The following is a 16,404-nucleotide window of genomic DNA, read 5'->3' as shown; positions in this document are numbered from 1 at the left end:
TTGCACTAAACGTGGTTAAAAATCTTATCTAAATGAACAAATGTCAAAGAGTGTTTTAAATAAGGCCGATGCTGACGTGCTCCATAAAATTTGAAAGTTCACCTCGGGAAAAGAAAAGTTGAATGTTTCATGGTCCTTCCACGCTCCTGCTGTGATGTTGAAATGTTACTTCATTTAATTTTAAACTTTAAAGATTAAGGTGTCGTTAATGCAAATCATAGTAAATTTATATTTACCACATTTATACCACATTATGCGAATTTGATAAACATCCTAAACCTATTTGATAAAACTCTATGGCATCTTGCCAAGATGAAATATGGACAGTTTCTGTAGCCGTGTATATTGTTACAATATAATATACTGTATAAGCATGGTGGTCTTGAGTTGTGAAAGTTACATTTAAATTGTTATGGTTGGCAAATCATTTTGGTACTGACTGCCAGTAATTCAAGACACTCATTAGCATTAAGAGAATCTCATGGTTGACCAACAGCATACATGTGAGTCCTGGGTCACATGTTAGCGCCACAAGACGTTGATGAACAATCCAAGAGGTATTTAGCGTCTCGTGCCAATGACACTGTGGGAATGTCATTTGGCAGGAGCAATCAAAGCTTTTTAATTTAGAGCGAACATTGACTGACGGAACATTTCCTCATGAGAGGACAACTGAGGTTAACTATATATAAAAACAAAGCAGATTATGAGCAAATGTAAAAACGATTTGTTTAAAATCCCCTTTGAGCATTGTGGGAAACCGTTAATCTTTAATCCATACCAGGATCTACAAACCTTCTGAAGGACTCTGGTCAACAGGATCAACAAAACCAAGATCCGAATATTGGACCCTAAACCATATTCACGGAAGCCTAAAGCAGAGCAATAGGACGAATAATTACAGACTTACTGAAGAAAGGACTCATTATCCCTTTTAATGACTCACTGTGTAACACTTCAAATGAAAAAAGGATCCACCCTTTACAGGGATACCTAGCGCACTATATGCACCTATATACAGTGGGTTATGGAAGTAATAAAACCCCTCTAGTTTTTTCACTCTTTTTTTAATTGCAGCCATTCGCTAAAATCATTAAAGTTCATTTTTTCCCTCATTAATGTACACTCAGCACCCTATCTTGACAGAAGAAAAAAAGAGTAGAATTTTTTGCTAATTTATTAAAAAGGAAAACTGAAATATCACATGGTCATAAGTATTCCGATGCCTTGCTCAGTATTAAGTAGAAGCAGCTTTTTGAGCTAGTACAGCGATGAGTCTTCTTGGTAATGATGCAACAAGTTTTTTCCACCTGTATTTGAGGAGCCATTTTTCCTTGCGAAACATCTCCAGGTCTGTCGGGTTGGGTGGTGAACGTTGATGGACAGCCAGAGATGCTCGATTGGGTTTAGGTCAGGGCTCAGGCTGGGCCAACATCACAGAGTTGATCCAAAGCCACTCCTTTGTTGTTTGAGCTGTGTGCTTAGGGTCATTGACTTGTTGGGAGGTGAACCTTCGGCCCAGTCTGAGGTCCTGAGGACTATGGAAAATGTTTTCTTCCAGGATATCTCTGGTACTTACACTTACCGCATTCATCTTTCCTTCATTTGCAGCCAGTCGTTCTGTCCCTGCAGCTGAAAAACACGCCCATAGCATGATGCTGCCACCACCATGCTTCACTGTTGGGGTAGTATTGGGCAGTGTCTGGTTTTCTCCAAACACGCCAAAGAGTTCAATCTTGGTCTCATCAGATCATCTTATTTCTTATAGTCTGGGAGTCCTTCACGTGTTTTTTGTCAAACTCTATGCAGGCTTTCATACGTCTTACACTGAGGAGAGGCTTCCGTCGGGACACTCTGCCATAAAGCTTGGTAGGAGATTGGTGGAGGCGATAGTTGACTTTTAGGAACCATCTCCTCACTGCATCTCTCAGCCACAGTGATCTTTGGGTTCTTCTTCACCTCTCTCACCCAGTCTCTTCTCCCACGATTGCTCAGTTTGGCTGGACGGCCAGGACTAGGAAAAGTTCTTGTCGTCCCAGACTTCTTCCATTTAAGGATTATGGATTATGGAGGCCACTGTGCTCTTAGGAACCTTGAATGCTGCAGAAAGTCTTCTGTTACCTTGACCAGATCTGTGCCACCATTCCGTCTCTGAGCTCTTCGGGCAGTTCTTTCGACCTCATGATTCTTATTTTTCTCTCTGACGTGCATTGTGAGCAGTAAGCTCTGACATAGACAGGTGTGTTTCCCAATCAAGTCCGATCACCTTAATGAAACACATGTGGACTCCAATGAAGAAGCAGAACCACCTCAAGGAGGATCAGAAGAAATGGACACGTTAGTTTAATATGTGATATTTCAGTTTTCCTTTTTAAGAAATTTCAAGAGAGAGTTAAGATGGTGGTGCTGAGTGTACATTAATGAGGATCACTTAAGAGATTTTTAGCGAATGGCTGCAATGAAACAAAGAGTGAAAAATCGCTAAAAGTCCCTACTGGGACTCTAAGTGGAACAGGTTCATACTTTTCCATCTCAGAAAGAAGGGACCTACAGTAAAGTCATTTCAAACTATCAGTGAACATTGTTCTTGCTTTTTGTATAAATTATTTAAGATGTATTACTATTATTATGGATAATTGTATTTTAAATGTACTAAAATTCTTGAAATGTATTCTCCTGTTGTACTGAGAACATGACATTTATCCCTATCCACTGCTAACCTGGCAGGGGAAAAAATGGTACAAGTTTCCTGTTTGAAGAGGCTGCGTAATCGAGCAAAATTATATATTTATATAAATATATATTTAAATTGCTCCAGTATTGTTCGCAGAGTTCTATATTCCAAGTACACGTGGTAAGGAATCTCTTGGAACGTCGATTCACAGTTAAAAGCAACCTGACCACAAAAAGAGGTTAATTGGCATTTGGAATTTGTATTTTCTTCTCTTGTCATGGTAATGATATTGTAATCAAAAGACGTCAAAGCATGTGTCAAGCATCTCAAGCGAGGCTTTGTCTCTGTGCTTTCTCTTGTTGACACAAAATGTTTAAGTGACAACTTGATCCTACTGATCAGGCAGGAACATCTATATAATAGCACTTCAGCAAATTGTCGCTTGTGGTACAAGGTGTTCGCCAAGTAGCAAGTCTACAGTGTTTCATGCACGCGGGATCCATCCTAGAGTTTTACACATACAAGGCAAGAGTACTATACTAATAAAAAAGTACCTTCTTAGGAGAAGGTGAAATACCACTTGCATATTGAGATCGTTCCATGTAGATGCATGTGGACTAGTTTGTTTTATAGAGGTGCCTCAAAGGTTATTTTTCTATTGAATAGGTCAGATTTTCTAAAGCATTACATCCAGTTTCATTGTTACAAACTTACAAAGCTCTCCTCTTTCATCCAAAGATCTTAAAGGGCAGCTGATGATTTAAGTGTGTCTTAAATAGATGTTGGACTCTATTGTATCATCAGTATGTGTCTGTTTGTACAAAACTCTCTTTTCATTTAAATATTTACTTCAGAAAATGTGCTTAAGTCCCGCCCACTGAAAACACTTTTCGGATCACGGACACGGATCATCAATTCCAGAAATCTCTACCAAATGGATTTGTTGTATAAACAAAACAGGCGTGATTACAAATGGCTGTGGGAAGAGTGAAGCTATTATTTTCTGCTCGCGTAACCTCTTGTTCGCCAAGATTTCAGACGGGGGAGAACTTTATAAAGTAATAAGTTCAAAACATGGTCATAATGAGAGATTTACTGCAGCTTGGAGAATAAGACTTGAACATTTGAAGCGTGTGAGTGAGTCAGCAGAGTTGGGTTTTTACATTCGTTGCACTTTACATTGAGTTTTGTTCGCATGTCCTATATTTAAGCTTGTGAGAACCAAACTCTTGGAATGTCAAATCTAAACTGGGTCACACAGTTTCATATGACCTGTACGCAAAAGAGGTTAATAAGCATTTTGTGGAATTTGAATTTCCTTCTGTTGTCATGCTAATGATGAAAGATAAAAATAATATGTTAGGCATCTCAAGCGAAGTGTTGTCTCTGTGCTTGTGTTGACACACGTTTATATGACAACTTGATCGTCCGGATCAGGCAGGAAACGTAAATAATAGCATATGTAACCTTTGAAAATTGTACCACCAGTAGTAGGTTTGGTACCACTTGATTGATGCATTTGGAATGGCTCGTTTAATAGAGGTTCCCCAAAGGTTATTTCTCTATCGATTAAATCCGTTTTCTCAAAGCATCACCTACAGTTTCACAAAGCTCTCCCTCTCGGCCCTTCCTCCCACGGGTTGACACTTTCCAACGACAATAGTGGACACCGTAGCAGTTCAGCAACACCTGTTGCGCCGTTTGCTTTGTTATTCTTCTGTGGTTTGTTAACAGATTCCAAAGATTCCAAGACCAGGAGACCTTGCACACAAACAAGGTCTGGGTCAAAAGACCTGTCTGCAACTATAGTAAATACCAGTTTTCTCACAGTGTGATGGATGTAACTGATACCAATGTCATTATCATCCAGTCAGACATTCAGCATTTTACTTATTGAACCAAGTGGATTTGGGGCATCTCTATAATGAGCCTCGTTCTTTTACCTTCCTGCTGATAAGATCGCCGTGCACTTCACAGAAACATCGTCTTCCTGGTTCTAAAACAGCACAGAGTGGACGACTTTAATAGGGTCATGTTTAATAATAGACACAATGACAGCAGGAGGAATGGTGTCGTTTATCTTTATTTCCTGGAATGTATCAAGCATTGACATTCATGATTACCGAGGCGCCATCATTTGTCACATGGTCATAATTAGATGGAAATCTGGCGAGATATGCACACGCGATTTGGTTGAGCAAGACAAAGACATTCTTCCAATGGTTGGCGTTACCAAACATCCTTGCCAAATTTCGACTGAAAGTCGAAACTGTGACGATGAAAAAAAAAAAATTGACTTTTGTTTATGAAACAGTCATTATTGGCTTCTTCTGTGGCTCTGATGGTTTACTCGTATTCTGCGATGAGGACCATCATACCCACGCCGAACAGCAGCGCCACAATCTCCATCAGCGACTGGCCGAAACTGGAGCGACCAGCCAGCAGTTCCGGGAGGACCGTCACCGTGGCGATGTAGACAAAGCCGCCGGCCGTGAACGGCAGGATCCAGGCCGTCGCCGCGGTGCCCACGCCTTCAGCCAGAAGCGAGCAGCTGGTTCCGGCAAGAGCCCCCAGGGCGGTGAGTAGCTGCAGGCACATGGCCTGTCGTGAGAGGAAGAGGAACTATCAAACACTCACATCAAGGAATGGATTCCAGCATGAAAATGTTTTTTAAAATTGCACTGAAACGGTCACCTAAAGCATCTGGCTTGTTATGAACATGTTATTCTACGAGTATCCCAGGTTACTTAGTAAGTTGCCACATCTCCCTCTTCTGGGCTGAGAAAGGTTTCTTATAGCAAACACTGCCGACAGGTATTGACATGGCATTTTTATATTCATAGCTCCTGAAAGGTTTATCCTATCTGCAGAGAGAACATCATTTGAAAGCAGAGCATCAGGGATTTTAACTCTCAGGATAGCTAGGATAGCTGCAAGCACTCATTAAGTAACACTGTATTATATATATATACTATTCAGGCATATGTTGGTGTGGGTTTCATGCGTCATCAACGTGAGTGAGAAAAACCTTGACAGTCCAATGGTCAATTAACAGAAAACCAGTGCCAGATATAAGAGCTTGTTACTGCATAGATGCAAAACATCTCAAATCACGGCTCAATTCTTAAATTCATTAGTTATAGAAGTAAGAAAAACTGTCTTTTCTTGGAGAAAAGGATGAAGAATCCTTCTCTCGTACCACATTTTAACTCATTCTACAGCCATCAAATCTTAATAAATCCAGGCCACCTGTGTAGAGTAGTAGTAGAAAAGTAGTTGATGACATCTCATCATTTTAATTGAGTACTTCTGTTACCTCAGGACATGTACAAGAAGCGCTGCCATCAATGTTCAAAAGCAATAGATAATGACATGAAAGTGGAAAAAGACATTTTGTCTTCAGGCCTCTTCTCTGCGAGGAATAATGTTCCCTTTACGCTGCGTACGTGCGTAATTGCGCACACCTGATCGGATATCTGCGCACAGAAATGTCTGTAGGTCCCTTGTCTCCGATTTGGGTTTGTCTTTATTGTAGGTGGATGACATTTGTTATCAGGCGATGGCAGTGCATTTTATAAACTTGGGGTGCGGGCGTCTGGTAGCCTTAGCGGGGTCCTAGTCGGTTTGAAGACCAGCGAGGACAAGTGTTGTCATGCGTCACGCTTTGAGCCGTTCTCACGCAACACACTTATATTTACCGATTTAAAAGTATCGCTTATTTTTAATGGTAATAACCTTTGGCAAGTCACAGAAGGCACCGCGCAAAATGACACAATCAGAAGCCACATAAGGCGGGTTTATGCGTCTCTTACTTTTCATAACACGCATTTTAATAGAACAGCGCTGACATCATACTACGCTGCACCTGCCTTATAATCCTTTACTATCAGGTTCATACTCTGCTGTTTAAAATGCACATTTGTTATTCATTGTTTCTAGTTCATTATTTTATTCATCAAATTATTGTTAATAACAAGTTTAAATTGCCAGCCAGTTAATAGGTTTCAGATAATTTAAATGGCAAATTTAAGATGTGATAAATCAATACTTTCCTAAGGGTAACAATCATGGACTGATATTGATCTCTTCCTGAAGATGTGGACTATCCCACACAATACTATATCATTTGAATGTAGAATTAGGAGAAATTGATTTAATTAAATCATAATATTGTAGCTAGGATGCGTATAATTCATTGTCAAAGATGAATAGTTTAAGATTCAAATCAATAATTATCCCAAGTTCATGTTTAATGGATGCGATACTGGCCGGAAGAAAGTAAGTCCGATGTTGCTCACAGATATTTAGTCTTTATTTTAACAAGATCTATCCGATTGAGAGATTCAGACAGAAAATAAGTTAGAATTCTCCCCCCAACACACCTTTTTCTTAGTGCAGCCAGACTGGACGAGGATGGCGAAGTCTCCGATCTCATGCGGAACCTCATGCAGCAGGATGGTGAGCGTGGTGACGGCTCCCACTGCTGGGCTGACGAGGAACGACGCTCCAATCGCCAGACCGTCTGTGAAGTTGTGCGTGAAGTCTGCAGCCAGGTTCAAGTAACCCGACACCTTGATGTCTGTGGTTGAGGGAAGAAACATTTCCGGTTCAAAAAACAAAAATTTTCAGTGGTATATTCTAACTTTTTCTCATGATAGGCAGACTTTCACTGCACATTAAAAGTAAACTGAACATTTGCACACATAACCATGGGGCATTATTGACAACATGACTTGGCAAAAGATTGAGCCGAAATACCAAGTTAAAAATACATTTTTTAATTATTTTTTTTTTGTGATGTCTCAAAGCTTTTCTTTAAACACTATCATTATTTTAAACATATTCTCGTCAAAAGTGAGTCATCTATTAGATGTTTGTCTAGAGGCAGACAACATGAGAGTGATCATTGGAATGTGCATAGAAACTCTTTCTTCATCTTTGAGTCATTTGCATATTTTAGTGTCACATGTTTCATATTATGTTTGCTCACGTTGTCAGTAAATAAAAAGAATCACCCGCTGAAGCTGAGATAAACACGAGACCATTGTTGTTGACCTATTACACAGTTAAATACAACAGTATTGCGGAGATGGAAACTCACCTGTGCTTTTGTCCTTCTTGGGTTGTCCCTTCTGTTTGCCTCCTTTTTTCTCCTTCTTGGCATCTTCTCCATCACTGTCCTTCTCTTTTGGAGCAACTGCATATAACAACATAATCCCACATTTGCTACATACTTTGAATTTCTACCATGTTATACATTCTTATACTTATTTATGTTCAAATGTCCCATCTTCAACTCTCGCTTATCATAAGGGGTAGAGTTGCTCCTAAGCTTTGGATCGATCTTCCTCTCCCTCTGCGTTTTGATGGAGTCTTTCAAGAAGTATCTTTAGACTTATTTATTAGTGCAGGCTTTTCTTACTTATCTTGGGTTGCTGTGTTTGTCACTGTGTTGTCTTGGCCTTGAGGAGTTTTTAAATGTGCATGTATTTATAACCGAGTATTGTTTTGTTGTTTAAGTGCCTTGTGACTCTGATCTGTGAAAGACACTTAGCAAATAAAACAAATGCAAAGTTCAACTATTGAAAAAACAAGAACGTGATCTTGTCTACTCATTTGATTAGTCATGATTGTAATGCCTAATAGCAGCACAGCAACCATTTAAATTCAAATTCAAATTAGATTGGTGAGTGCATTGTTTATTTTTATAATGAATTAAACTATGACTGATACCAGTTAAAATTAATAACATGTTTCCGTCATACCACGTGACTGTCCATGTGAATGCCCGTGACCATCTCCTTCCTTCAGCAGACGCACAAACTTCTCCACCACTAGGAAGGCGATAATTCCACCGAGTACCCACAGACCCACTGACATCATGTGACCGTGAGCAGCCCCTGATGACCAGAGCGACAAGAAAACAATAATATTGTTACATTTTGATAGTGGTCGGTTTGACCATGCGATAGAGAACAAACCATGAGAGTGGCCATGAGACTCTTCGGCATCATGAGCGTAGCCGTGGTCAGTATCGTCGTGATGAGAGTGTGGCTCTGGACGTGGGAAATACAACACAGAAGCATCTGTTTACACTGCAATATATTCAGGAAACAACAAACAAATAAACCAAAAATGGTCAATAACTTTTTTTTAAGATAGAACAGGAAACTATTGTTTCTTCTTTGACGCTCTGCTCACCAAGTGCATGTGGTATCAGGTGGAGAAAGGCATCGCCAAGCAGACCACCAGAAGCAAAGCTGAGCAGGACCTTGAGCAGGTTCTGGTGCTGGTCACTGTTTGATTGAACCGGGATCAAAAACAGAATCAAAAAAGGTGCAGCGCTGATCAACAGAGTGGCTCCGATAGCCTGAGGACACAAGAAATAAAAGTTAGACATCTGAAAAAAACTAATTTGTAATTATTGCACAATTTAAATTTGACAGCAGCTGTATCATACAACCAAGTTGTGTATTTCTAAAGTGTTGGTTGGGATTAGACTTATTTGCATATCATGCATTTGTTTGCCTTGTGAGCACACAAAACAAAATGTCACTACTTTAATACATTAGAGCAGGGGTAGGGAACCTGGTCCAGAAAGAGCCGCAGTGGGTGCAGGTTTTTGTTCCAACCGATCAAGTATGTACAGTTTAACCAATGAGGTTTCAGCTGAACAAGCAACACCAGACTGACAATCAACTGATTACACTCCTAAGACATCTGATTGGATAAAATGTGTCCTCTTGAATGGTTGGAACGAAAACCTGCACCCACTCCGGCTCTTTCTGGACCAGGTTCCCTACCCCTGCATTAGAGCAATAACCTGTTGCTGCAACAAACCTGTGTCCAGAGCTCGACCAGGTCTCTCTTCTCTCCCTCCATCTCTCTCTTGACTCTCTCGCCTCCATGAGCATGTTCTTCCTTGTGCACGGGCTCTTCATGGTGGGCATGCCCGTGATCGTGAGCGTGCCCGTGATCGTGCCCGTGATCATGAGCATGTCCATGATGATGCCCATGATCGTGTCCATGATGGTGCCCGTGATCGTGAGCGTGTCCGTGATGATGCCCGTGATCGTGGGCGTGACCGTGATCATGTTCCAGATGTTCCTCCTCGGTAGGCAGGTTTGCCTCAGCGCTCCACTTGCTGGCTCCATGGAACATCTTCACCTCGGGCTCTTGTTCCCCGTGCGAGTGTCCATGATGGTGGTGTCCGTGGCCGTGAGAGTGACTGTGAGCGGCGGCTGGATTTGAAGACAACAGCAGTGCTGCATACGTGACCAGTGTGAGCGCCAACAGGTGAACACGACCCATGGTAATCCCTTGAGAAGAAAACGAAAAGCAATGAGAAGTAGCCATCACTTTTTCGTAACATTTTAAAACCCTCAACTGTACATTCTTGTGTGTTGAAATATAGTGCAATGCTTATTCTTGACAGCCTTTTTCCAGAATACAAAAGTATAACAATTAAACACAATGAGAAAAAACGTTAACAAGCAAAAGAGGGGTGTTTTTATGTGTATGCGTCGTGAACTTATGTTGTTTAGGACATAATAGAGATGAAGTTGTTATCCAATTATATTTTAATTCAAAGAATAATCTGATCTAACATCAGTAAACACAGAAGTGTAGCTGTTAGCCAGTTAGCCCGCTACCTAGCTTAGCAACCAGTAATCACAACATGCAACAAGTAAGGATTTAAAGACATATTGCAAGACTAGTGTCTTACCGATGAGTAGAAAAATATAACTTTGTTGCTCCCTCTGTCTGGGAACGCTCACCGAACTTCCCAGAGCTCACTAAAAGCAGATGCTGCGTTGTGTTTCAAGACGTGGCAGTCACTCAACAGAGCTGCAGGGACATCTCGCGAGAACACGTTCCATTCTAACTGCTCACTTCCTTCTTCGCGTCCCAGATGAACTCAAATTCTGAGATTTTAAATAAATCATGTAAAGGTAATATGCTGCTCATGTTCACAGGAAAACGATTCAAATATAAGCCAAGGCGATAAGAGGGAGAACATGAATACGAAGAGCGACAGGGGAACTAAATATCGCGAGATCGGGTTCTGTTTTTGCGTCCCTCCCATTCAAGATGGGATCACACAAGGATGTTCATCCGTTTGTTTTCCTGCGATATTTATTTTAGGTTGGATTGTAAATATTAGCGTTATATCTTAAAATGACAAAAGGATTTTAGTCACTTTTTTTAAAGTTTTGGTGAAAATGACTTGTATGTCTTGCAATAGTTATTTCTTTAAACGTAATTTAAGCATCTCAGTTGTTAAAACACAGGCCACTAACATTTAGTTCAGAGAACAGTTTAATCCCTTGCAAAATAAATGGTCAAAGCAGCTAAAACTAGACTATATTCTCTTTGGATTTGAAGGATAGGGGTTCGCTCCAAAGTTGGATTGGAACCCGCAGCTTTCGTGCTCTCAAACCGGTGGAGGAACCTCAACTAATACAGATAATAAACTAATAAACACTGGAAATGTATGGTTAATATAGCAGTTACGAGACGTGTTTTTGTGGATTTCTGTGACTGGTTATCTCTCTGTCCGTGATGGACTTGGCGTCCTTTCCAGGGTGTCTCTGCCTCTTGTCCCTGGTGTTGGCTGCACATTAAGTTTATAGGCAGAAGGTTATGAACAAGTGTTCTTGCATTATTTATATATATTTTTAAGTCTTTTTTTAAAGGATTTTCAAGTTCACACCTGACAGAGTGCAGTTACCGCTAACAGACAGATGAGGACGCTATAGAAATAAAGCAAAATTTGGGATACAGGTGAGCTACACATGAGTGTAATGTTACACATAACAACAACAACGAGTATTTAATGCAACATCTTTGTTATTATTGCTATTACTGACATTTAGGATTATAATAAATTGCACACAATTGTAATTTAACACAAGGAACACATGTTACAATCAGTATAAAATTAAGGTAAATAAATTAAATTAAAAGTAACTTCCTTTTTCTGAGAGAGAGTCAGATGAATAGTGTAAACAAAAGAATGATACGCCATCATTATTTTTGTTGCAAGTTAATCCAAGGGTGTGAAATCACTGAGTCCATGAGCTGAAATGATTCCCTTTGTTTCCAATGAATTTGCAGATTAACCAGGATGTATTACAAACAAAACATAGAGGGATGTTTCATGAAGTAAACCTGTATGAGTACCTATGTCACATACCTAAGATGTTATAAGGAACACAGTTACATGTGTACAATTCATATACAGAAATTATGATTCATGAATCTCAGTGGAAAAGTGGAAAGTCGTAAACTCACTCAACGGAGATATTTGTCACAAAATCATTTCATGACAAAATTCCATTAGTCAGATAAATACAGTGAAAAGTGAAGCTGCATTTCCCCGCTCACATTTGGTCTCCCACTCATTTTAGTTCAAAATTTGACCTCTGCCACAACATAATGAGTCCATGACAGTCAAACCTATTTTCACCTGCAAAATGTCAGATATGTGTCGCTCTTTCCTCCACATGAAACTACACTGCTGCTCACTGACGGTGACCTTCCATCCTAGCCTGGATTCGATCACTCTCCTTGGTGTTGGTCATCAACTTGAACCTTCTCTAGTGACTGCCCCATTGAGCAGCACCATCTGTGCTCAAACATGTTCCCTCCACTCCACTCATCATGAATACTCGTCCTCCCCGCTCTCGTCCTCTTTAGAGCTGCCCTCGCTTCCACCTCGCTAATTCCCTGAACAACCCGATCCACCGTCTCACCTCTCTCCTCTGATAATCTTGATTAATCCGTTTCCGAAAACTTCCTCTTACTGCTAAAGTTTTCTTCACTTGATAACATATTACAATGCTGGAAAAAAAGTTAAGCAAGAAGATGTGTGTCATGAGCTGTCATATTTGTCAGATAATTTTACAACAAATCTTAAAGGGCAACTAATGTGTTCATTTAAGTGTTTCTTGAAGTGATCTTGGACTCTATTGTATCATCAGTATGTATCTGTTTGTAGTCCTGATAGACTTGAATGATCGTGCTGTTTTAGATGCTGTATAATGACAATAAAGACTCTTCAATCTTCAATAAGTCGTTCATTTGTTTTCTATAAGGAGGATAGTAATTAAAAAAAAACAATGTTTAAAGGTCAACTAATGCGTAAATTTAAGTGTGTCTTAAATCCTGGAATTCTCCCTCTCCATGGGACTTGTTGTATAAACAAAGCAACCTAATTACATCTGGCTGGAGGAGGAGTGAAGCCATTATTACGTCATAATGGATTTCGCTTTCAGAACCACTCGTTCGCTGAGATTTCATACATGGGAGAACTTTATAAAGTAATAAGTTCAAAACATGGTCATGATGAGAGACTGACTGCATCTTGGAGAGGAAGACTTCAACATTTGAAACATGTGAGTCAGGAGAGTTGGGTTTTCACATTAGTTGTCTTTTAATAAATGTAGTTGGACCATTGTTGGACAGACTTGAGAAGCAGTTCATCAAACCAAAAACACTCAAGTTTCGTGGATTGGTTGGCATATACTGCATATCATATCTAGAAGTTTAAAGTTGTGGAATATTTTCAAATCCATTATTAGAAACTATCTAGATATATAGCACATACCTCCGCCAAGCAGCTCATTAATATGAATCTAAGAAAACACAGCATTCATACAATTGAATTCAACTACTTTGTTTTTGAAAATGTCAAAACCACTTTGACATTTGCTCTGTTGCTTCTGAGTCTTAAAAATCGTTCGTTAAGCTGTTAACAAACAAACCAGTCAACCAAAGCCAGTAAAAACGTGAACATCTTCTTGACGACAGTTAGAAAAATGTGATTGATGTTTGTTAATTTTTATGTGTTTTTTAGACCGTCTGGGTTTATCTGTAAGTTTGCATTTGGTCCTCATTTGGTAGAAGATCACAGTTGGTCTAAAGAGTTTTAGAAATAAAAGATGTGATGCTAAAGATAGGATTCTTTGGTCCAATAAAGTTGTTCCAATAACAAATAAAATAATTACTTTGATTTGTGGCTCATCTGACTTGACACCGTTTCTTCTTTTCTCATGTGATTTTATTCTTTTTTATTTTCTGCTGGTAAACAATTATAATGAATAAGATCATTACTCAGTGTGGACCTGGACAGACACCCACACACCCCTACACACACACACACACACACTGGTCAGTGTGATGAATGTCTCGGCGAAGGGACAGATGTCCGACACACTCCAGACAGAGTGACATGTATTAGGATCGATCAATATCCTTGTCAGCAGCGAGAGTCTAGTCAAGTTCACACGTCCAGAGAGGCGTCTGGAGCCGGCTGCTCATTTAGTCCGGCCAACTCCGGTGACCCCTGAGCCGGAGCTGGGGATTGTCCTAATGCAAATCAAGAGAAGAACCAATTCATCGCCACACAATTCGATCAGACATCTGCATATTGAGCATCTGCAACCCCCCCTCCCAAAAAAAATCTGCCAATATTCACTCTCCCTGCTCCCATGGTCTCTGACCCCCCACGGTAGTGCCCCACGACCCCACATCCCTCGGTCCCTCGGTCTCCCCCTTTTGTCCCTTCCTGACCCTGTCAGACCCGGCTACAATACCTGACCCCGCCCTAGAGACGGGACGAGTGGAGTTCAAGGTAAATGTTTTTTTTGCTGCATGTTCGTCTGCAGACTGACCTCCTGGGCCTTTGCCCTCGTCTTATAATCACATGCACCGCTCTTTTTTACCCCAGGATTTTCTCAGCCACACAAACACAGAAATGCCTTTATTTAAATCATACAAATGGTTCAGTTTATTGATGAAAAATATTGTATATAAATATATAAAAACATTTATTTTTATTTTATTAATTAGTGTCTAGTTTTGTCATTTCGTCTAGTTTTTCCATTTTTGATGATTTAGAGACAAAAAGCTCAATTTAAGTAATTTGTGTACACTGTCTTTTATTTAAAGTTAGATGTTAAACATTGTAACATATATTTTATAACAAAAATTAGCTATCATTCAATCATTTCTTAATTCGTAATTTTCTACTTTAATTTAAACCTACAAGAGACATTTCGACTTTATTTTGTTTTATTCCTTCTTATTATTTACGTATACAGAAATAGAATAGCAAAACAGACACTAATAGCTGAAGTTCAGGGGAATGAAAACGTATATTATATAATTAAAAGTATTTATTAAACCAATTATAATTTAAAATCTAATTTAAGACGTTTTTTTCATTTTAGAAAAAATCAGAGCAAATCAGCATAAAGTATGTTGTATAAACAGAAATCTTGCCTTCATATACTAAGCAGAGACTTATGCTATTACAATATAAAATTTGTTAAATTAATATAGTAAAACTATTATTATAGAGCAACAGAGTCTTCATCACTGCAAAAGTTGATTAAGTCATCAAAACTGCCGTCGTCAGCGCTTCTGGGTTCTTCCACTGGGTGATATTTGTAGCTACAACACAACGTTCAAAAGCCTTTGTCCCTCATCTCCTTGCTGTGATCTGTGTCTTGGGGTTTGTAGACAAAAGGTGTCAAACAGAGCATTGGACTTGGCCTGTGTGTTGTCCTGAGGCGGCCGCTAATCCTATTACTGTGGCGCTGGAAGAACTACAACTCGCTTCGTCCCAACGGCAAAAGTCTCAGAAGGCCGCTCTGTGTACCGAGTTGTGTGTCTGTGTGTGTGTGTTCTGGTGTGTGTAATTGCTTTAAACACAACTTCCCATTCACAACGTCATCATGCGGTATCCATTAATACGGCTTTGAGTTTTCTGTCTTGTCGGTTTTGCTACGGAGCAGGTGGACATTTCAATCTCCTCGCCTGGCCTTCTTTTGAGAAACTATTGAATAACTCTTCTATTGAACGAACGCTGGAGCAATGAGGGCAGACTTTCTTGTGTATTTGGTTCAAAATGTGAGAGAAATATGATTAGATATAGCATATTATTATAAAATTAATTGGTCAAAATGTTACACATGTTTACGATTATTATTCAGTCCAGGTAATATAGTTTGACATTAAACAGTAAAATGTCAGTTGAGAGGTTTTAATATGTCATATAAATGTCACCCTATTGTTCCTGCAAAGAAAATAAGGGCAATATCAAGGTTAAGACAGATCCACAATAGCTGGGAATAAGGGTCTTCTTCTGATTCAGGGTCTGCTCCAGGGTGAAAGTAGTCCATATTTGACTTCTGCCAACCAGAACAATTTTTAACCCTCTAGGGCAGTGGTTTTTAAAGTGGTACCCATGTATGGATATATATAGGTATAAGCGTCACATGAATAATGAAGTGTTGAATTTAACATTCTGTTGTTGAAATTTTATTGTGTTTTAAAACATTGAATCATTTATTTTTTATCATAACAATTTATTATAATTATAAATTAGGTTGAACTGTTTGTTTGTTAAAGTTGCATTTTCTACCTTGAAAAAAAAATTGGTTGCCTTTTAAATTCATTAGAGAAATGTTGGTATAATTGTTCAGTTTTGCTTTACACCCATAACTTCACACCCATAGTGAACCAAATTGTGAAGAAAATGGATAAAAAATAAGGGAATACACCTTCAAATGTTTCTATGTATTTTTTCAAGCATTAGCTGTGTTTTTGCAAAAGGGGGATCTCATTCTTTTGGTAACCAACCTCAGTTGATGTTGCATTTAAGTTAAGCTATTTCTGAGAACCATGGTTATTTAGATAACGCTCTTTCTTAGTACTATGGAACT

At 39.4% G+C, this 16,404-nt stretch overlaps 1 protein-coding gene across 1 annotated transcript; it reads right to left on the bottom strand.

Moving 5' to 3' along the window:
- Nucleotides 1-4,738: 4,738 nt before the first annotated feature.
- slc39a7 (solute carrier family 39 member 7) lies at nt 4,739-10,545 on the bottom strand. Its single transcript, XM_087787165.1, has 8 exons — nt 10,401-10,545; nt 9,515-9,993; nt 8,876-9,044; nt 8,656-8,730; nt 8,440-8,574; nt 7,776-7,871; nt 7,057-7,253; nt 4,739-5,275 (listed from the first exon to the last, which is right to left on the bottom strand). Exons 2-8 carry the CDS (start codon nt 9,983-9,985, stop codon nt 5,021-5,023), a joined length of 1,398 nt encoding a protein of 465 aa, XP_087643291.1. The 5' UTR covers nt 9,986-9,993; nt 10,401-10,545; the 3' UTR covers nt 4,739-5,020.
- Between the last annotated feature and the right edge of the window lie 5,859 nt (nt 10,546-16,404).

The sequence above is a fragment of the Callionymus lyra genome, chromosome 3 (assembly GCF_982586985.1).
Source record: "Callionymus lyra chromosome 3, fCalLyr1.hap1.1, whole genome shotgun sequence".
Lineage (NCBI taxonomy): Eukaryota > Metazoa > Chordata > Actinopteri > Syngnathiformes > Callionymidae > Callionymus > Callionymus lyra.
Note: the sequence above shows the minus strand (reverse complement) of the source record. Positions and strands in the feature narration are given on the sequence as shown.

Excerpts from the sequence above, each read along its gene's own strand:
- slc39a7 (XM_087787165.1), bottom strand. The coding sequence starts at position 9,985 with ATGGGTCGTGTTCACCTGTTGGCGCTCACACTGGTCACGTATGCAGCA. Across the intron at positions 9,045-9,514 it reads TGGTCGAGCTCTGGACACAG|GCTATCGGAGCCACTCTGTT; the intron begins GTTTGTTGCAGC and ends TTGTGTCCTCAG. Across the intron at positions 8,731-8,875 it reads CCTGATACCACATGCACTTG|AGCCACACTCTCATCACGAC; the intron begins GTGAGCAGAGCG and ends TCCCACGTCCAG.